Source organism: Trifolium pratense, linkage group LG5 (assembly GCF_020283565.1).
Source record: "Trifolium pratense cultivar HEN17-A07 linkage group LG5, ARS_RC_1.1, whole genome shotgun sequence".
In the NCBI taxonomy this organism is placed as follows: domain Eukaryota; kingdom Viridiplantae; phylum Streptophyta; class Magnoliopsida; order Fabales; family Fabaceae; genus Trifolium; species Trifolium pratense.
Window position 1 is genome coordinate 28,576,513 of NC_060063.1, and position 22,269 is coordinate 28,598,781.

Genomic DNA, 22,269 nt, shown 5'->3' on the forward strand with positions numbered 1-22,269 from the left:
TCTCACATTGGGACAAAATATCACAGCTTAATATATTTATTGAACTACGTAAGTTAAAGATGAAGGATGAGATCAAACTCTCTAGAAGAAATTGTATGATGTTGTATAAATAAATTTATTAAAATTCGTGTTTTTCTTTCTTTTTATTTTTTTTCTTTCAAATCAAACACACTTGATGGATTCGAATTCCATACATTTAAAAATTATGAATTTATGGAAATCATGATTACGTAAGAACCATATATGAAAAAGAACTAAAATAATGCCCCTAACTTTTGTCCTATTATCAAATATATAGATTTTTGTTTTAAAAATTAATTTGCAAAATATTTTTTAAAATAATGCACCTACCATTTCCATTATTTCTATTTATTTTTAATAAGTCAACTAGTTGACTTTTATTTAGATTACTTTTTTATTATATATCTACCAACCCACTACTTCGGATATGTATACTTGTTTCTATTATTGCTCTATGACACATGTTTTTCTAAATTAAATTTGGGATTTCTGATTCTTCAAGACCTTTGTTTTAGGAATGGTCAATATTCTTAAACACTGCTGCACTTTAGAAAAGAAAAAATATTAAAGTCAAAGTTATGGCCAACCCATATTTAAAAATTGGTTTAATTACACTTTTAGTCTCTTATCTATATTTTAGGTTTTAAGTTGGTCTCTTATCTTTTAAAAGTGTCAAGTTGGTCCCTTATCTTTTTTGCAGATTTCAAGTTGGTCTCTCCCGCCAAATTTTTCACTATTACCGTTAAGTGAAAGTCAACTGATCAATTATTCCTAAATCGATGATTCATTCCTATTTTCATAGTAAAACAAATAATTGAAATCATCATACAATTGGCCAAATCATATAAAACATTAAGCATGAGGAATAATCAATAGAAACTAACTTCGTAATTCATTCATCATATCAAATGACAATCACATTGTTCAAGATTAAAAGTAATTAGAATCCCCTACGGATCAATCATAAAGATTTAGCCAAATATGTTCAAACAAAAAATTACATTAACATGATTGAAAGAAATCATCATTACAAGAAGGGATTAGATGTGTTTCCACCCTTGAATCATTGCTTGAATACCTCTTTGATCCTCTGAAATCGCCGTTAAAAAGCAGTTCTTGATCCAGAATTTCGTGACCTAAATATTAGAAATTGTTTTGAATATATAGTGCAGGAATTTCGTGCTTGAGCTGGGCGCGGGAGCTGGGCTCGTATGGCAGAAACTTCACTCTTTTCATTCAATTTCCTGCGCCAAACTCAACACTTTCTGAGCTGGGCGCAAATGACAAAAATCAGGCTCTTTTTTCATCTTTTCTTGTGATCCATGTTATCTCATATTTCATGAAATTTCTTCTTATTTAAGTGCTAAAAACATGATAAAAACCAACTTGTTTGCTTGCATTTGCTCAAAAGAACTAGTAGTGACGTAAAGTCATCGGCGTGTAATTTTGTCATATCGTGGCCACGATAGATCATATCGTGGTACGATGGAAGATTTCCTCAAGATTTTCTGCGTGCTTTTGCCTTCATCATCGTGCCACGATGATAAGTCATCGTGGTACGATGGGAAAGATTTGTTGCAGATTTTCTTCAATTTAAATCGCCTTTTAATCGCGCCACGCCGGATCTCATCGTGGGTTCGATGGTGCACGCTGTTTATTACATTTCTACCCTTTTTTGCTGCTTTTTCCACTTTTCTTGCTTCTGGGCCAAGTAACTTCACTTTTCCAGGTATTTGCTTGCTTTTGGGCTTCAACGGCTATTAAAACTACCCTAAATTACTACTAAAAATATCATATAATTGACTGTCATCAAGCATAATCTATAAGTATACCAATTATCAATCTCTTATCAAAATAAACACATCATTCAAGTTATGTGCGTTGGGGATGGTGTATGCGAAATGCCGATGGTTTTTTTGAAGGCTATTCGGGAAGCCATATCTAGAGGGTTGTCCAATATTATTTTTGAAAGTGATTCCAAAATTGTAATAGAAGCCATACAAGCTAATCCTCAAGGAATATCAGAATTGATGTAAGAGTCTAGACCCCCTTCTCTTAATTAACGTACCTTGGGGTTCAATACATGTTTAATTCATTCCCACTATCACTATGGATTGAACATGTATTGAACCCTATGGTACGTGGTTCGATTGTCACGGAAGGCAAAAACTCTACAAAGAGGGAAGTAGTGAAGATCACGGGGTACAGTGTCAAGCGCCTACTATATAAGAGAAGGGGACTGAGCTCACTACAACAAATATGGTCTCTGGCAACATCTGGAAATTGTTGCCAGAACCATGAAAATCGTTGCCTAAAAGAATAGGGGACGTTTTTCAAGTGTCTTGTATTCGAGCGTTGCCTTTTGTCTATGGGGACGTTTTGTCTTGCTCTTTGGGCACACTATTCATAAGCGTTGCCTAAACTATAGGAATAGGGGACGTTTTGCCCAGCACACCTGAGGGGACGCTTTTTAACTGTTGCAGTATTTGGCAACAAGTTGTGATCGTTACCTATAACTAATACACTGAATACATTTATAAAGCGTCCCCTGAGCTTATAGGCAACATTTTAAAATATTTAGCAACACGTTTTAATCGTTGCCTAACACATTTTTTATTTTTATTTATTTTAAAAAATGTCAGTTGTGGCCTCCCCATGGAGTCGGATACAATTTTTCAGACCTATCATCCAAAGTAAAATTTCAGACCTTGATATGAAGAATCATAGTAAAATTTAGTATAACCTTACACACTTTCTTTATCTTAGAAATGGTTCCCAATCCACCAAATGAGATGGTGATGCAAACAAGTAAATATATTTTCAAAACATATAGGGTCCACTTCATAATATATATTCAAGTAATAGTATATATCAGTACACCACCAAGTATTAGTTACAAAATAACTCTTAACAACAAAATACATATATAATGGCAATCTTAAATTGATCATACTTTCTTTATCAACATTAGTACAATAGCTAAATTGTAACCTCACAAGCCCATGCTCTTCCACAATAAAAAAGCATCCCAAGTGCCCAACCAAAACAATCAAACATTCCTGGCATGTGCACCTCCAAAAAGAAAACTGAAATTGTGAATAAAGAAGTAAAGAACCCATTAATTTAGTATACTATCTTTACTCCATAAAAAACATAAAAAATGTTGCCTGATATAAAATCCATGTTTCCTGGCTGACCCAATTTGGATATTTACTCATGAAAGCATTAAATCATGACAAAAAAGTCCTGATTGAAATACCTGTATTTTTTGATAATTTTCCACTCTAGCTTGAGTAACATGCACAAGGATATATGCCTCTGATGAAACATGAAGCATATGGTAATGAATCCACTTTCATGATTTTGTTTACATAATAAGAAAAGCAAACTTGAAGAAAAAACTTACAATTAGCATTGACATCATAGAACCAATTAGTGCCATCAAAGAACCTGAAGTAAATTTAAAAGAATAGAGCATCAATTAAATTTAAGCATCATAAATTCATTCTCTTTGTCATTACTTTGTTCTTGTTTCCTATAATCAGCATTCTTTACATGTAGAAGGAACTTTTTTAGCTTTCAAATCCTAGCCTAAGGGTGTCTGAGTTGTTTCAACAACATGAGTAACATCAACTCTCATTCAATATAAAGCTCATCATTTGGACAAATCATAATACCCATTTTTTTACCTACAAACAAATCATAATAGCTTGTTCTTACTAACATAATGATAAACCTTCAACTACAATATACATCATACATAATCTTTTATATGACAATTATTTCTATCACCAGAAGCAAAACCTCAAAATAAACAGAAGCAAAACATCAATATTAAAAGAAGCAAAATAGAGTGGGTAGAGGGAAACTCAACTGACCTTTGAATATAGAAGAGTCACATGCGAAACTGAGTTGTTGCAAGCGTGGTCGTCTCAAATCATCTAAGGCAATCAGAGCAGAACGATTAGTGACGTTGTTGCAAGGCTGTTGCAAATTCGAATCCGCAGTGGAGAGTCCTTGACGATGCTCACAATCTCGACGGAGCTGAGAAGTGTTCACAATGGTAGGGGAATCAGAAGCGTTTGTGAAATCACAACTTGATATCATTCTCAGTCTCAATGACGATCTCAGTCTCGACGAAGGGTTCTCACCACACCGCCTCTCGTGGTCTCATCTCTAAGCTTCTCTCAATGTTAATGCGAATTTAAATTAAAATGAAAAAATTTAAATTCTAATTAAAAAATTTATAACTCTTCAAATGTTATAAACCACTCAAATTAAAATGAAAACTAATTCTATTGCAATTAGAATATAATATCTACTCACAATTTTATAAGGATTCCATTCAATGTTCCCAAAATACTTTAGTTCACCCTTAGACAAGGTTCCACCTTGATCACATTTCATGAAATAAATATAATCAGTAGGTTGAAAATCAAACTTGAGGTTGTCCCAATCTATGTGTGCCAACTCAATCGCCTCAACTAACCATTCAATGTCATTATAAAAAAACATGGCAAAGAACAAAATCATAAATTAAAACTAAAACAAACAATCTTAAAAAAAAATGAAAAAGAAGGAAGAACCTGTAGCCTAATGGTAGTAGAAACAGTGAAAGCAACAGTGTTGGTGAATTAGCCTTATCCAACTTCGATGATAATAATCATGACAAATATTCATAATCCTAAAAAAATAGCAAAACATGAAGTTCAACCCATAAAACAACAATAACAAGAAAACACAAAAAACTATGATGAACAATTTAGATTTGAGTTTTAGTAACTTCACTCACAGAAGAAAGCTGAGAGAGCCGGAATTGAGAGAATAACATGAGTCTGCGATATGAAGGTTTTTTTTTTTTAATGCATCTGCGAAATATGAAGCTGAAACACTATATTAGGGTTCGTCATAGTCACGTTTTTCTACGATTGGAAGCTGAATCGTGAGAATAGTGTCCGTCGTGGTCTCGATCTACTGTTATTTTGGAAGTTGAATCATGAAATTAGGGTTCGTCATGGGTTGGTTCTACTGCTATTTGGAAGTTGAATCGTGAGATTAGGGTTCGTCATGGTCTGGTTCTATTGCAATTGGAAGCCGAATGTCAGATTAGATATTTGGGAGTAGGGTTTGACTGTTCAAAGACTAAACTCATAAAAAGAAAGTAGTGACTCACCCGATGAAGATGAAGCTGAATCGTGATTCACATGTTGAAGCAGAGAAACCTATAGAATAGAATTGGTGATTTGCGATTGAAAGAGGTGGTGAATGGGTGAGAAGATGTAAGGAGGAAAAGGGAAATTTCGTGTTTTCACGATAGTATGTAAGATTCCGTTTTTTGTCCTTTTTCTGGTTTATTTAAAAATATAATATTTCGCTAGAAATATAGCAACACTTCAAAAGTGTACCCAGGAGTGTTTAAAGGGACGCTTATCGCATATTGCCAAAACCATAAGACGTGACGCTATAAAATCGTCCCTAGAGATATTTTAGGGGACACTTATCAGGTGTTGCGAAAACATCGTTGGCAACTTGCGGAAATTGTTGCCTAAATGTTTTTTAGGCAACAATTCTTACGTGTTGCATAAAAAAGTGTTGCCAGAGACCATATTTGTTGTAGTGGCTGTTACAATTGAGTTATATTATTTCTTCGATTAAATTACTGTTACAATGTAATATGAACTGTGAGATAATATTCACTAAACGACAAGCGAATATGACGGCTCACACTTTAGCTATAGGGTGGTCATTTCATGGTATAGTCACACTTACTTTAACAATATCCCTCGTTGTATTGAACATTTTATTATTAATGAAATGAATTGATTATGTTTGCTGCTAAAAAAATTAATAGGACTCAATTCTTCGTTCTAAAAGTGACATTGATATTCATTTTACAATAATAGAATAAGGAGATGTCTCTCATAAATTCAAGCTTGAATCGACACATCATAGACAAACACTAGAGTTTTAAAAAAGAAAAAGTCTATTAGGTTGACTAGATAAAGAATCCAAAAAAATCATACTCTATAAAATATTAATGAGCATAAGGATACAAGTGGGAAAAAAATGCCGCAGAAACATCACAGTCCAGTAATGATTTTTTATCTAAAACTTTATCGGTCCAACTTATCATACTATACTAGGGAAGCTTGCCTTGTCTACACTCTTGAATTGATTCTTTCTTGTTTTCACTATAATTCTCAATCTCTAATTTTTTTTTTGTTATTATCTATAGACAGATTCAAACACAAATGAAATAATATTTTAGATTTGAATTTGAGTAACCACAATATAGCTTAAGAATTTCAATATTGACAATTGAGCTGATGTTTATGGACACTCTCTCTTTTGTTTTAGGTTATAATGTAGACTTATTGCAAGTTTTGAACCGCAAATATTCTTCTCGTTGATTTAGATACATAGAGGGATCGATAAACTCAATTACAAAAACAAAGTATACTTTTTGTCCTTTTGAAAGCAATAACGATCAAATAATTTGGTCTAATTTTATTTTTACAATATTATAGATACAAAATTTTTACCACGGTTTAATGAAGATGAATGTTCGTTGAAAATCTAGGAACCACATAAAATTAATTTTCCTTTTTCAACCAAGTTCATTTCATATATGAAAGAAATAGAGATCGAATATATATTTGTGTCTACTTGCTTAAGAGGTTAAAATATTTTACCACTTAAACTAATTCATTGTTGATAATTTGATTTTATTTCAACCAAATAAAATTTAAAAACTAGGTTTAATAAATTAATTTACAAATAAAATTTAATGATAAGAATAACTTAAAAATAGATTCATTTCAGGATTGAGGGTGAATTTTCATAAAAGTATGTTGGTTGGGATTAATGTGGCAGAGTCTTGGTCGAGAGATATTGTTTTTACTCTGAATTGTAAAATAGGGAAAGATCCTTTCTTATATCTGGGGTTGCTCATTGGGGGTAATCCACCGTCGCCTTTCTTTTTGGAACCCTCTAATTGAATTTTTTTGGAGGAAACTTTCATGTTGGAAGAGTAGAAAGATTTATTGGGTTCATTGGGATAAAGTGTGTTTAGATCGTGATAAATGTGCTTTGGAAATCCGGAGAGTGAAGGAATTTAATATATCTTTATTGAAAAATGGTGTTGGAGGATGTTTATACTTAGGATGAGATTTTGGTATAAGGTGCTGGTATAGACTAAAGGGTTCGTAACAGCTACACTTCCCTTGCCTCAATCCCTATTAGTTAGTCGGGGACTGGTCCAAGGACGGATTTAGTGTGGGGGTAGTGGGGTTAGCCGACCCCACTTGCCTATTATATTTTTAGTTAATACTAGTATTATTTATGCAATGCGACTCCATATATCTGGTATTATCGTTTTTATATAGTCAATTTATTACATTATAACAAATATAAAATTAATAAGACTAATTTATAATACTAATGAGTATCTTAAGAGTATTGACTAATAAACCAAAATAAGTAATTTTGTATAAGAAAATGTTAAAATTATATAAATAACAATTTATATTTTTTAAGTAATAATTTTGACCCCACTTACTAAAATTTCTGGATCCGTCCCTGGACTGGTCATTCCCTCGATATTACGCTCTCTCTTTTTTTTCACGAGTAAATTTTTCTGCCTACTAGCTGTACAGTAAGTGTGGGGTAGAGGAGGGTGTACCGGTGTAGTTAAGGGGGTTGTGGCCATGCTTCGACGTGGTGGAAGGATTTATGGAATATATTAGAGACAGGGATGGAGGAGCTGGGAGGATTTGTGGAGTATATTAGAGACAGGGATGGAGGAGCTACTGGTGGTTGGTTTGATAATAACTAGTGAAGAGGTGGGGAATGGGCAAAATTCTTTGTTTTGGAAAGATAATTGGTTGGAGGGAGGGAGGGGCATTGAAGGATAGATTTAGAAAGTTATATGATCTCTCTTTAGTTAAAGATATTTATACGATGGCAGAGATGTGATCTCTCTTTGTTTTCTACCTTTGATGGTTTCAGTATTTATTTGGCATCTCCTCAACAACAGGTTGCCAACAAAGGAGAACTTACTCAGGCTTGGGGTTATTACTATTGATCTTTCATCATGTCCAGGAGGATGTGGCTCATTTGATTTTACATTGTAACATAATATTTGGGGCTATTTGGTATAGGGTGACGACGAACTGGTTGGGAGTTTATATGGTGTTCTTCCTAATGTTATAAACTCTCATGCTGATCTTTTTTTTATTTCGCAATTAGAATACTTGACATAGCTTTCAGCTTATTTGGAAGGAAAGAAATGATCATTTGTACAATAATGTGGAGCGGTATATAGTGTAACATTTTGATATAGTCAAAGTAACATCTTAATGGTATTTATAAAAAAAACAAAGTAACATCTTAATTCATTCAATAAAAAAAAAAAGTAACATCTTAATGGTGGCTAAAGGCTAAGTAAAAGAATTTTTGTTATTCTATTTATTATTTTGTGGTTTTCGCCTTTGATATGTTTATGCGCTGGTTTTGGTTTAGGATTTTTTATTTTTTTTACTTTTGTATGATACGTTTGCTTTGAAGGCACTCCTTGTGCTTTCTTTATTTTGATATAATTAGGCTTTAAAAAAAAACTAGATAGTTTATAGTTAACATATATTACCTCCGTCCCTAATTATAAGACATTGTTTAACCACTGCACGTGTAACGACCCAAATTTATTATTCACTATTTAAGTGTTTAATTATTTGGTGACGTGGTTTTTAAGTAAGATAGTAACTTTAAGTTATTTATCGAGAGCTTTAGTTAACGCGCGAGTTAGTGAGAGTTAACGCGAGTTGGGCCAAGCAATTGGGCTTGAGGCCCAATGGGCCTTGTCTCATGTGTGGGGGGCGCTACTTATGGCCTTGAGAGAGAGAGAAACTCATTTTCTCAACATTTGTGAAGGAGGAAGAGAGAAGGGAGAGCAAGAGGAGAGCTAGGGCAAAAGCTTGGAAGAGGGATTCGAGGAGCAATCGTTGAGCTTTCGTCGATCCAAGGTAAGAGAGTAGATTTCATATTCGTGGGTGACTCGAGGAAGGGGAGAATGTCGATTTCTCCTCACCCGAACTTCCTCCACCCCATTTTCGTTTTAGCTTGGAATGGATTTTCTTGATGGAAATCGTTCCTAAGGTTCTTAATATGTTTAACATGCTTTTAACATGATTAATGAACGAAAATAATGGTTAAAAATGAGTTTTATAACAGATTAAACTCAAGAACTTTGTGTTCTTGAGAGTTTTGATGAAAAAGTGTCAATCTTTACTTTTTCGATGTTTATGGTGTAGATCTGAGAAATGGACTGTCCTTTTGTGTTTATCTATGTTTGTTATGTGGGAATACAAACTCTTTTGGGATTTATAACATGAAAAATAGGATTTTTGGGTGATTTGGTGTAGAAAACGCAAGTTTTGAACTGTCTTGACAGGAGACACTCGCTAGGCCTTCGCTCAGCGAACGTGTGGCGAACAGCTCGCCACAGCTCGCTGCAGCTCGCCATGAGCAGGTGATCCCCTGGTGAGGTTCGCTTAGGCTCGCTAAGCCTTCGCTCAGCGAATAGTTCGCTGAAGCTCGCCAATGCTCGCCATGAGCAGGTGACTTCCTGGTGAGGTTCGCCATGTCTCGCTGAGCCTTCGCTCAGCGAAGGCCTCTGTGACAGCAACTTTTTGATAATTGTCTTAAGTGCAATTAGGCACTTGTAACATGGATTTAAGGTATCCTAACATGCAATTAGGTGTTTATAACCATGATTAATTGTATTGTGATGATAGTTGTTGATTATATTTGTGGAATATGATTGTGTTGATGATGTTTATTTAAATGTCAAAGAAGTATATTAAGGTGTTAATCAACTTAATAAAGATGGATATTAGGATTATGTTATTCTAATAAAGAAGTATATCGAATTATGTTATTCGATAAAGACGAATATTAAGGTATTGATTATCTTAATAAAGACGGACGTTGGATAGTGTTCCACGTTATTGTTGATGGACTATATGCCAAAATTGTTGATGGATATATTCATGAGTTTTGAGTGCATGCATCATGAATATTTAGGGATATTGGCTTGTCCAATAAAGACGGATATCGAACTATATTTGTTTGATAAAGACGGATATCGGAGGTGAGATACTCTGATAAAGACGATGGTACCACATGCATTAGAGGTGTCTAGAGGACATAACATGAATGTGAAGCATTAGATTGCATTAGGGATTATGTGTGCATTTTATGATAAATGATGTGTGACACATACTTGGTAAATGTTGATTGTTAATCCGTATGTGAGGAGCAGAGTCCGTCATGACTATAAAATGAACAACGCAGGGTCCGTCATGACCATAATCTGAACAATGTATTTGTGGTGTTAGATTACATTAGGAACTTTATGTATATCCCTATTTGTAATTGAGTTATGTGATATTTGTTGATGTTTTGGTATTGTCCGAGACGACGTGAAACTATATGTTTGGTGTATTTTGTGGATGATTGATTATGTGATAATTGTTGACGTATAAGTGATGTTTGAATTATAATTTGTCTGGTAGATTATAATGGAATGATAGATGTTGGTGAATATGTATAGATGTATGATATATGCATGAATATTGAGAAGTGTTTAAGTACCATTTACTTACACTTATATTTTGAGTATGTTGTCTAACTCTCTTTTATGTGTTATGTGCTGGACCGTTGGGGGTCCAGATTCACAGGTTTTGTGGTTATCGATGTCGAGTCGTCGGTGAAGCTCTGCTCTCGGGAAAAAGGGTTTTATATTGTATATAGAGTCTCCTTATCTAGGTTGTTTTGTATAATCAATAAATATATTATTTGATTCAAAGATTTGTATAAACAAGCATTTTACTAATTAACTACATTAGTGTTATTTTGATTGAAGAGTGTAATGCTCGAACCATGACTTTTATAATAATAAACTTTGATTTTCCGCCGCGTATTTTGAAAAAGATTTATCATGGTAGAATTTTATTAAATAATGGGTTTGGGTGTTACAGCACGTACGGTAATGCACAATTTTGATCACTAATATCTTTAATTGTCTATTAGTAAAACTTATAAAAACTTAATATTTTGAAAATACTCATATCAAAACAAATGAAACAAAATCTTATATGCTAATATTTACAATTATATATTATTAAAAAAATACGGTCAAAACAAGTTAAATAAATAGTACATTTTTATCAAACAGGGTCTTATAATTAGGGACGGAGGTAGTATAAGTTTGTGACTAAAGTATAGTTGTCTTTATATTGATTGTTTGGATTATCTATGCACACAGAATTTAGATTTTTTTTTTTTTTGTAAAGTAAAATTATCCTTCACACACAACTGCAGAGACTAATTTTCTCGAAATAACTGAAATTCATTTAAGAGGTTGACATTTGGCATTTCCCATCAAATGTTGTTCCATACCCATCGGCCGGATTTAGATTTATATAGATTGAATCTTTCTTGAACCGTTTAGGTTTAATTATCATCTCTATTATATACATAGTGAGATTCTCACCGAGCTCACTCGTGCATTCTCAAGAAAAAAATTGAAAAAATCCTACGTGTCATTTATAGAGCTTCTAATTATGCGGAGCTTTTAGTGCGAGGTCTGTTGTTCGAATCCCATTGATAACAATAATTCAATTTTTATAATATTATATAGAATTGTACCTTATTTTATTTATTTTTTTGATAATAATTCTAACTTATTTTTTTTGTTTGCAGAGAAAACTACCTTATTATTAGCATAAGGTTTGTTGTTCGAATCTCATTGACAACAATAATCTAATTTTTAGGGATATCGAAAACATGATGGATGGAGATGTTAGGGATGTAGAGTTAACAAGAAGAGAAGGGTTAAATAAAGATTTTTGGAAACAACTTCATCTAAAAGAGAGTCTTTTAAAACAAAAATCTAGATTACGGTGGGTAAGAGAGGGTGACTCAAATTCTAGATTTTTTCATGAATCTATCAAAAGTAGACGAAGGAAGAACCAATTGGTGGCCTTAAAAGATGGTGATCAATGGGTTGAGGGAGTGGATGAGGTGAAGGGTTGTGTAAAGAATTTTTATGCGGATTATTTTCAAGAGAAATGGCTAAACCGACCGAATCTTAATGGTTTACAGTTTCAAACTCTTTCCGATGAAGACAATCTTCTTCTAATGCCACTTTTTTCAAGCGAAGAAGTTAAAGAGGCGATTTGGAGTAGTGACGGTAACAAATGTCCAGGACCAGACGGTTTCAATTTCACTTTCTTGAAGGCTTGTTGGGATATTATTAAAGGTGATATTATAGACTTTCTTCATGAATTTTATAATAGTGCAATACTTCCTAAAGCCATTACTGCATCTTTTCTGTCTCTCATTCCCAAGAAGGATCATCCGCAAACTTTATCGGATTATCGACCTATTTGTTTGGTTTCTAGTTTGTACAAGATTTTGTCAAAGGTCTTAGCAGCCAGATTGAAGAAAGTTTTGGGAAAGGTAATCTCGACCGTCCAATCGGCTTTTCTGCCCAATAGGCAGATATTAGATGGTGTGTTGGTTGTGAATGAATTGATAGATTTGGCAAAAAGAAAGAAAGATAAATGCTTGATGTTTAAAGTAGACTTTGAAAGAGCCTATGATACGGTGAACTGACATTTTTTGGATTATATGATGGTTAGAATGGGTTTTGCAGAAGGTTGGAGGCGATGGATACGTGCTTGTGTTTGTCAGAATTCTATGTCCGTACTGGTCAATGGCAGTCCTACGGAGGAGTTCAGTGTTGGTAAAGGATTGAGGCAGGGTGACCCAATGTCACCGTTCCTCTTCTTGATTGTTGCTGAAGGTCTTTCGGGACTTATGAATAAAGCGGTTGGAAGCGGCTCTTTTCATGGTTACAAGGTAAACAATAATTTAATGTTTCATAGTCTGCAATTCGCGGATGATACCATTATAGTAGGCGAAGGCAATTGGGACAACCTTTGGACTATTAAAACGGTGTTGAGAAGCTTCGAATTAGTATCTGGATTAAAGGTAAATTTTTTCAAAAATAAGCTTTATGGTATTAATTTGGATGATAGTTTTTTGCGCGCATCTTCGTCTTTTTTGCATTGTGGTATGGATTCTATCCCTTTTCGCTTTCTTGGCATACCGGTAGGTGCTAATCCGAGAAGAAAGGCTACTTGGCTACCTATTATTGATTCCATGAAAAAGAGACTTGGTGTTTGGAATAGTCGTCTTTTATCTATTGGAGGGAGAGTCACTCTCATAAATTCAGTTCTTTCTAGTTTACCTCTCTATTTCTTCTCTTTTTTTAAAGCACCGGTTTGTGTGTTGAAGGAAATGGTGAGCATTCAAAGGAATTTTTTATGGGGTGGAGGAATGGATAGATCAAAAATATGTTGGGTTAGTTGGGATAATATTTGCCAACCAAAGGATAAAGGAGGGTTAGGCATAAAAAATTTGGAGTCATTTAATGATTCACTCTTATGTAAATGGAAGTGGCGGTGTCTGATTGATTTGTCTGCTTCTTGGTTCAATCTTTTGCATTTTCGTTATGGTTCTTTTGCCGCTAATTTCTTATATGGGGAAGGGAGGGAGAGTCTCAAACATGCTTCAATTTGGTGGCGGGATATGTGGAAAACAGGAGGAGCGGAGGAAGGGGGTTGGTTTGTTAATAATATTAGTAGCATTCTCGGCGACGGTAACAATATAGCTTTTTGGAAGGAAAAATGGTTAGGAATGGAACCGTTATGTGAACTGTATCCATCTTTGTTCCAAAAATCAACTCATAAAGATGCTTGCATTTCAAATATGGGGATATGGAATAACAACATGTGGTCTTGGAAACTTAATTGGATGGAAGCACTTGATGATGCAGATATTGAATCCCTCAATGAATTGCATCAATTGCTTGAACAAGTTCGGCCTAACAGAGCTTCTAGCGACAGGCGAAGATGGTCATCAAATTCTGATGGTTCTTTTTCGGTTCGATCAACATACATGGTTTTGCAGGACAAACGTGTAGGTACTACACTTGATACAAATACAGTGGCAGCATTGAAAAGATTATGGAAGAACAATGTTCCATCAAAAGTTAGCGTTTTCGGTTGGCGGTTGTTACTTGAAAAATTACCAACCCGGGAGGCTTTATTTTGCAAAGGTATTATCACGAATAATCATGAGAGAAGTTGCGTATTTTGCTTCAAAGAGGTAGAGGACATACAACACATCTTTTTCACTTGCTGCATTACTTCACAAATTTGACAGAAAATATTTGTTTGGTTGGGCACTAATGTGATCCCTTTTGAGGACGTCACAAGCCATTTCACTTTGTTTGGTGAATTAGCAAAAGGCAATCATAGCAAGCGAATTCGTCATGTAATTTGGCTGGCGACGACATGGAGTATTTGGCGTACGCGTAATAACATTATTTTTAGAGGAGATTGTGTCAACATATCATCTTTAGTGGAGCAAATTGTTTATTTTTCTTGGTTTTGGTTTATAGGCCGAACAGGGAACAATGTTATTTAGTTTTTTCTGAATGGCGTAATAATCCTTTAGATTGTTTTCAACGCATCTAAAGTGATCTATTCTGAATTGTAAGGGTTGAGTACCCCTTGTACTCCTTATAATTCATTTTTTGCTTATCAAAAAAAAAAAAATCTAATTTTTATAATATTTTAATTTATGGAAAGCTACTCTATTTTATCTATATCTATACATCTATATCTATACATAATATAAAGAGGATACCTCATTTTGGTATGGACTTTTTTTTATTACCATTTTACCCCTAATTTCATTTCTATTGGTTTAAATTCATAATATAACGAGGATATCTATACTAATATATAAAAATGATATATGAGTTTGGGATGGACTTTTTTTTTTGCCAATTTTACGCTTCAAAAACTTTCATTGATCAATAGTCCAAAAAAAACCTGCTCTCTTCTATATCTATACATAATATAAAGAGGATACCTAATTTTGGTATGGACTTTTTTTTTATTACCATTTTACCCCTAGCAATTTCATTTCTATTGGTTTAAATTCATAATATAACGAGGATATCTATACTAATATATAAAAATGATATATGAGTTTGGGCAGGACTTTTTTTTTTGCCAATTTTACGCTTCAAAAACTTTCATTGATCAATAGTCCAAAAAAAACCTGCTCTCTATACATAATATGAAGAGGATACCTCATTTTGGTATGAACTTTTTTTATTACCATTTTACCCCTAGCAATTTCATTTCTATTGGTTTAAATTCATAATATAAAGAGGATATCTATACTTCTATACATAATATAAAGAGGATACCTCATTTTGGTATGGACTTTTTTTTATTACCATTTTACCCCTAATTTCATTTCTATTGGTTTAAATTCATAATATAAAGAGGATATCTATACTAATATATAAAAATGATATATGAGTTTGGACTGGACTTTTTTTATTGCCAATTTTACGCTTCAAAAACTTTCATTGATCAATAGTCCAAAAAAAACCTGCTCTCTATACATAATATAAAGAGGATACCTCATTTTGGTATGGACTTTTTTATTACCATTTTACCCCTAGCAATTTCATTTCTATTGGTTTAAATTCATAATATAAAGAGGATATCTATACTAATATATAAAAATGATATATGAGTTTGGGCTGGACTTTTTTTTTATTGCCAATTTTACGCTTCAAAAACTTTCATTGATCAATAGTCCAAAAAAAAAACTGCTCTCAAATATCATAATTAAAACTAATTTCGGTGCACAAAGTATTTAGTGGTTTTATTTCCTTTCTTCTATACTATAAATAAAGATAATACATGAGTTTTGCAGCATAAATATTTTATTATCAAACCCACCATAACATTTTTTTTTTTGAAGAAAACTCACCGTAACATAAGACATATATATATATATATATATATATATATATATATATATATATATATATATATTTCTTTTGGACATAAGTTAGACACAGGCAGGCGCGTTGGCCCGCTAGTTTAGAATAAACAACCTTATTTTTTCTTATAATAAAAAACTACTTTATTATTAATATATCTCTACCTTACAAAAACTACCTTATTATCAGTGACAAAAATCTCTATATATCTTTTTTATTTCTATAAAATACACGAGAAAAGGACAAACATCTCTATCTATATCTCTTCTTTATCTCTATATCTATACATAATATAAAGAGGATACCTCATTTTGGTATGGACTTTTTTTTATTACCATTTTACCCCTAATTTCATTTCTATTGGTTTAAATTCATAATATAAAGAGGATATCTATATATAAAAATGATATATGAGTTTGGGCTGGACTTTTTTTATTGCCAATTTTACGCTTCAAAAACTTTCATTGATCAATAGTCCAAAAAAAACTGCTCTCTATACACATAATATAAAGAGGATACCTCATTTTGGTATGGACTTTTTTTATTACCATTTTACCCCAAGCAATTTTATTTCTATTGGTTTAAATTCATAATATAAAGAGGATATCTATACTAATATATAAAAATGATATATGAGTTTGGGCTGGACTTTTTTTTATTGCCAATTTTACGCTTCAAAAACTTTCATTGATCAATAGTAAAAAAAAAACTGCTCTCAAATATCATAATTAAAACTAATTTTGGTGCACAAAGTATTTAGTGGTTTTATTTCCTTCCTTCTATACTATAAATAAAGATAATACATGAGTTTTGCAGCAAAAATATTTTATTATCAAACCCACCGTAACATAAGACACACATATATATATATATATATATATATATATATATATATATATATATATATATATATATATATATATATATATATATATATATATATATATATATATATATATTTCTTTTGGACATAAGTTAGACACAGGCAGGCGCGTTGGCCCGCTAGTTTAGAATAAACAACCTTTTTTTTTTATAATAAAAAACTACTTTATTATTAATATATCTCTACCTAAAAAAAACTACCTTATTATCAGTGACAAAAATCTCTATCTATATATCTTTTTTATTTCTATAAAATAAACGACAAAAGGACAAACATCTCTATCTATATCTCTTCTTTATCTCTATATCTATATCTATACATAATATAAAGAGGATACCTCATTTTGGTATGGACTTTTTTTTATTACCATTTTACCCTTAATTTCATTTCTATTGGTTTAAATTCATAATATAAAGAGGATATCTATACTAATATATAAAAATGATATATGAGTTTGGGCTGGACTTTTTTTATTGCCAATTTTACGCTTCAAAAACATTCATTGATCAATAGTCCAAAAAAAAACTGCTCTCAAATATCATAATTAAAACTAATTTCGGTGCACAAAATATTTAGTGGTTTTATTTCCTTTCTTCTATACTATAAATAAAGATAATACTTGAGTTTTGCAGCAAAAATATTTTATTATCAAACTCACTGTAACATAAGACATATATATATATATATCTTTTGGACATAAGTTAGACACTGCCTGACACGCTAGTCTATATAATATAAATTGCAAAATCCCCAAATTTTCTCATTTGACGCTCACGCGTGGAGATTGTTTCTTTGTGGAACGAGAAGAAAAAAAAAGGCTTAAATATGTCATTAGTCCCTGCACTTGTATCATATTTTGATATTGGTCCCTGCACTTTTTTTTGTTTGGTTTTGGTCCTTACACTTTATAAAAGATTTGCTTTAGGTCTCTGTCGTTAGTCAACTGTTAAAAAAATATGAACAGTAACGGAGTGTCATGTGGCCAAATCATTTCATGCCACGTGGCATGGTAAAAGGGTTATTTTTTAAATGCAAATAATTAAAATAATGAAACCCTATCAACACCGTCTTCGATGCTAAGAGGTTGATTGGACCTAGATTCAGTGATGCCTCTGTTCAGCATAGAAGATTTATGACGTGCAGCGGATTTGAAGGATTTTTGAGTGAGAAAGAGGAAGGGAAATCGTTTTAGGGTTTTGAGTGAGAAAGATTTCGCGTACGAGAGAATGAGAAGGAAAGGGTACGCGTTTCAGCAATATTGAATTAAAGAAAACCTTTCTAAATTTTCAAGGTAAGGGATTTAACTACCGTGTAAACAAAAACAGTAGTGAAATCCAATTAAAACAAATTTCAATGTAATTACAACATTGCCACCGTGTCAACTTTTCACTACTGATTTAAGAAAACCAGTAGTGAAATCTCTTGTCTATGAACTTTTCACTACTGGTATTTAAATATCCGTAGTGGAATCCTTTGGTCAAATGTGTTTCACTGCTGGTATTCACATATCAGTAGTGGAATCTCTTATCCAAAAGTCTTTTTTCTAGTGCTCCACGGGGATTGTGCCAAAATTACTAGTCTCGCTTAAGAATATAGATAGTTGCCTTTGCTTTGTTTGTTTGAAATGTATCTTTGCGGGTAATAGTAAATGACGGGAAATTAAAGAACAGAAAGTAAATGAAAGAAAAATAAATGTTGTGTGTGTGACCACACGAGGTGGTTAAGTGTGGTCGAATCCCTCTCTTACTCCTGCTTGGTGGTTAATTCCCTTGTTTCCCTCTATTAGGATTAGTTTTCTAAAATAGGTTCGGAAGCACTCGTTCCCTATTTCTATTACAAATTGTTCAGACCCTAGTTTAGGTTACCCTTACTTTGTTTAAGTATCCTTGCCCAAGGTTCCACTTTTTTTGTTACAAATGTTGGTATCAAAGACAGAAAGAAAAGAACCTTGTTGGCCTTGGAGTTCCTTGACCCTCCTTGCCTCCTCCTTAGAGTTCTCCTAACTCTAGAGTGAATATCACTATTGTTGAGTGATTTCTGAATGAATAATAGTGGAGAAGGAAGGCTCTATTTATAGTTTTTCAGCTGGGTTTTGGGCTTTTCTACGCGTCCATCGCACCCATCGTGGCCACGATGACAAGTCATCGTGGTACGATAAGAAAGATTTGTTGCAGATTTTCTTCAATTTAAACCGCCTTCTCATCGCTCCACGCCGGATCTCATCGTGGGTATGGTGCGTGCGGTTTATTACGTTTTTGTCCTTTTTTGCTGCTTTTCCCACTTTTCTTGCTTCTGGGCAAGTAATTTCACTTTTCCAGGTATTTACTTGCTTTTGGGCTTCAATTGCTATTAAAACTACCCTAAATTACTACTAAAAACATCATATAATTGACTGTCATCAACAACCTTCAAAAGAAAAAGAAACACAAGCAAATAAATATTATTATAAAAATGAAAATTATCATATAGGAGAGATATATAAATAGAGAGAGGGGGCGTCTATCACTGGTGTAGAATGAAAAATGGAAAATATTTTCCACCACCCACTATTAAAAATACACCTCGATTAATTAAAATTTGAATTCCGACTGCAAGAGTTATCGTAATTTTTTTGTTCATCATGCTTTCATTATTATAATTACCTCTAATTGATGAAAACTGTAGAAACCCTAAAATAAATAAATTAATATAATTTTTGTTATTTTATATAATCTATGGAATATTTTTATAATTTCAACTTTAAACATTCTATAAACCTTCATTCAAACCGTTTTAGGGAAGTTAATTTATTAATGTGAGTAGAAATTCACGCATAGATTTTCTCATTTGACGCTCACGCGTGAAAATTGCTTCTTTGTGGCATAATGACAAAAAAGAGTTTGAGAAGAGGAACATGATCAAAGTATATTAATATTCATTTGAAAAATAAAAAAGAATTTACAATTAGTATTTGTTGATGAAGTCGCTACAGAGTCTTGGGAGACGGGGAGAGAGAGAGAGAGAGAGATTTCTTAATGTTGTTAAATGAGGAATGAGGAATAGAGGAATATTTCCCACCCCGCTATGTCCCTGTAACATCCTTTTTTTTATTACAAGAGAGAAAACTAGGGGTGTTTGCAGTGCAGTTTGGTTCGGTGTTTTGAGCATAAAAGTCATCCTAATCACGAGATAAAATTGCGTGCGGTTCAGTTTGGTTCGGTTGGTTTTTAAAAAGTAATCCAAACCAAACCAATGCGGTTAGGTTTGGTTCGGTTTGTGCGGTTTATCGCAATATAAAAAATATGACGATATTATCAACTTGTCACAAAATAATCTTAGAAAATTTTAATTTATTTTATTGTTTACATGATATTATATGCATATACAGAAATTGCATATACATAAGAACTTATTTTTAATACTAACAGTATAGTTCTGGATCGCGTTAAATGATATGTTTTGACAGCCTATTGTTTTATGGACTTAATTTGGGTTTAGCTTGCTAAGTTGGACTATGTAATAAGTTGATTGATACTAGTTGATAGAGTTAAGTTAAGTATTGCGGTTTGGTTCGGTTTTCTTAAATGAAAACCGCAAACCAAACCAAACCGTGCAGTTTAGAAGAAAAATCATCCGTGCGGTTTAAACTAAATGCGGTTTTTTGCGGTTTCGGTTTGAATTGGTTCGGTTTGCGATTTTACTTTTGTATTGGTTCGGATACGATCACCCCTAGAGAAAACCCCTATAACATCTTTAAACATATATCGTATTTTAATACTCAAGTAATAAATTAAATAAAATCAATTTCATGAACAATTGAAAGAAAAACATTCAAAATAGTATAAAATGAAATATACAACCTTCAAAAGAAAAAGAAACATAAGTAAATAAATATTATTAAAAAAATAAAAAGTATCATGTGGGATCCATATAGAAATAGAGGAGAGATAGAGTCTATCACCGGTATAGAATGAAAAATGCATAGCACTTTTCATCCCACTATTAAAAATGCATCTTGAATAATTAAATTTGAATCCCGACTACGGGAATTATCCATATTGTCACACTTTCATTAGAATGACCTTTGGCTGATGAATCTATGGAAAACCTAAAATAATTTATAATTCTAATTTTTATTTTTTTTGACAAATATAATTCTAATGTTAAACTTTCCATAAACATACGTTTAAGCCTTTTCAGTGATGTTTATTTATCAGGGTGAGTGGAGAATTATACATAGATTTTTTCCAATTTTACGCTCACGTGTGAAGATTACTTCTTTGTGTTACGGTGACAAGAAAAGTCTAAGAATAAGATCAGGGTCAAAGTATCTTAATATTCATCTAAAAATTAATATAGAATTTACAATTATTTTTTGTTTATGGAGTCCCTACGGAGTCTTGGAAGATGGAGAGAGAGAGAGAGAGAGAGAGAATTATGCTCATCTAACATCTTAAACATGTATTGGATTTTTATACTCAAATAAACTAAATAAAATTAATCTCATAGACAATTGCAAAAAAATATAGACAACATTCTAAATAATATAAAATGTAAAAGGAAATAGACAACCTTCAAAAAAAAAAAGAGTCGGTTGAAGATGAGTTAGTAGATAATCATCCTTGGGGAATTTATCGCAACCATAGAATCTTCGTATATTTTAATTTTATAGAAAACTATGCTCCTAAAAAATCTTAAGGCCATGAAGTTTATAAATATTTTATATTTATAGAGCCCCTATATAGTCCCCGAGATGAAGATGGGAGAAAAAATCTCCTAATAGTGTAAAACGCGAAGCGAATAAATATTTTTCATCTCGCTCTATCTTATAACATCCTTAAACCTATATAATGCAGAAACTATGTCAATTTTATCATAAAATATTAAATCAAGTTACTCAAATAATATTTCAAAACAAACAATAAACTAGTCCCACACCCGTGCGATGCACGGGTGTTATGCGGTATTTTATATTATAATGTTAAAAAATCATTCGTATAAATTGAAACAATAAGTATTATGAAAATTATAATGATAACATCAACAAAAACAAAATAATAATAATAATAATAATAATAATAATAATAATAATAATAATAATAATAATAATAATAATAATAAAGTGATGTTCCTTTAAAAAAAAAAAAATAAAGTGATGTAAATATAAGATAGATATTAAAGATGTGTTTATACATTTCGAAAAGATTACGATGGATCCTATTGCATCTACCAAAATAAGTTGGTAATCCATAAATTGTCATGTCACTATGAAAACGGTTGGTCATACTCATACACTGTGGTTAGATTAGTGGTTGCACAACTATCTAAGAATTATATATATAGATGCTTATACATTTAAAAAACTTATTTATACATCAGATTTGAAGTTACTTTGGTATCTTCTTCATTAACATTGATTAGCAATATCTTTAACTCATTCTTCAAAATAACT

At 32.4% G+C, this 22,269-nt stretch overlaps 1 protein-coding gene across 4 annotated transcripts; it reads right to left on the minus strand.

The window, feature by feature from the left end:
* Positions 1–2,271: 2,271 nt before the first annotated feature.
* On the minus strand, positions 2,272–5,356 carry LOC123883479. Of its 4 annotated transcripts, XR_006800218.1 has the most exons (8): positions 5,195–5,339; positions 4,814–5,099; positions 4,608–4,705; positions 4,348–4,412; positions 3,900–4,202; positions 3,428–3,471; positions 3,281–3,339; positions 2,277–3,107 (listed from the first exon to the last, which is right to left on the minus strand). XR_006800218.1 is itself a non-coding variant. In XM_045932293.1 (7 exons), the coding sequence occupies exons 4-7, from the start codon at positions 4,126–4,128 to the stop codon at positions 3,071–3,073; spliced, it is 369 nt and encodes a 122-aa protein (XP_045788249.1). In that variant the 5' UTR covers positions 4,129–4,412; positions 4,608–4,705; positions 4,814–5,099; positions 5,195–5,356; the 3' UTR covers positions 2,837–3,070. The 4 variants fall into 4 exon arrangements, 2 of the variants coding, with proteins under 2 accessions (XP_045788249.1, XP_045788248.1); XR_006800219.1 differs by having other exon boundaries at positions 2,272–3,107; positions 4,348–4,505; positions 4,814–5,339; XM_045932293.1 differs by having other exon boundaries at positions 2,837–3,107; positions 3,900–4,412; positions 5,195–5,356.
* Between the last annotated feature and the right edge of the window lie 16,913 nt (positions 5,357–22,269).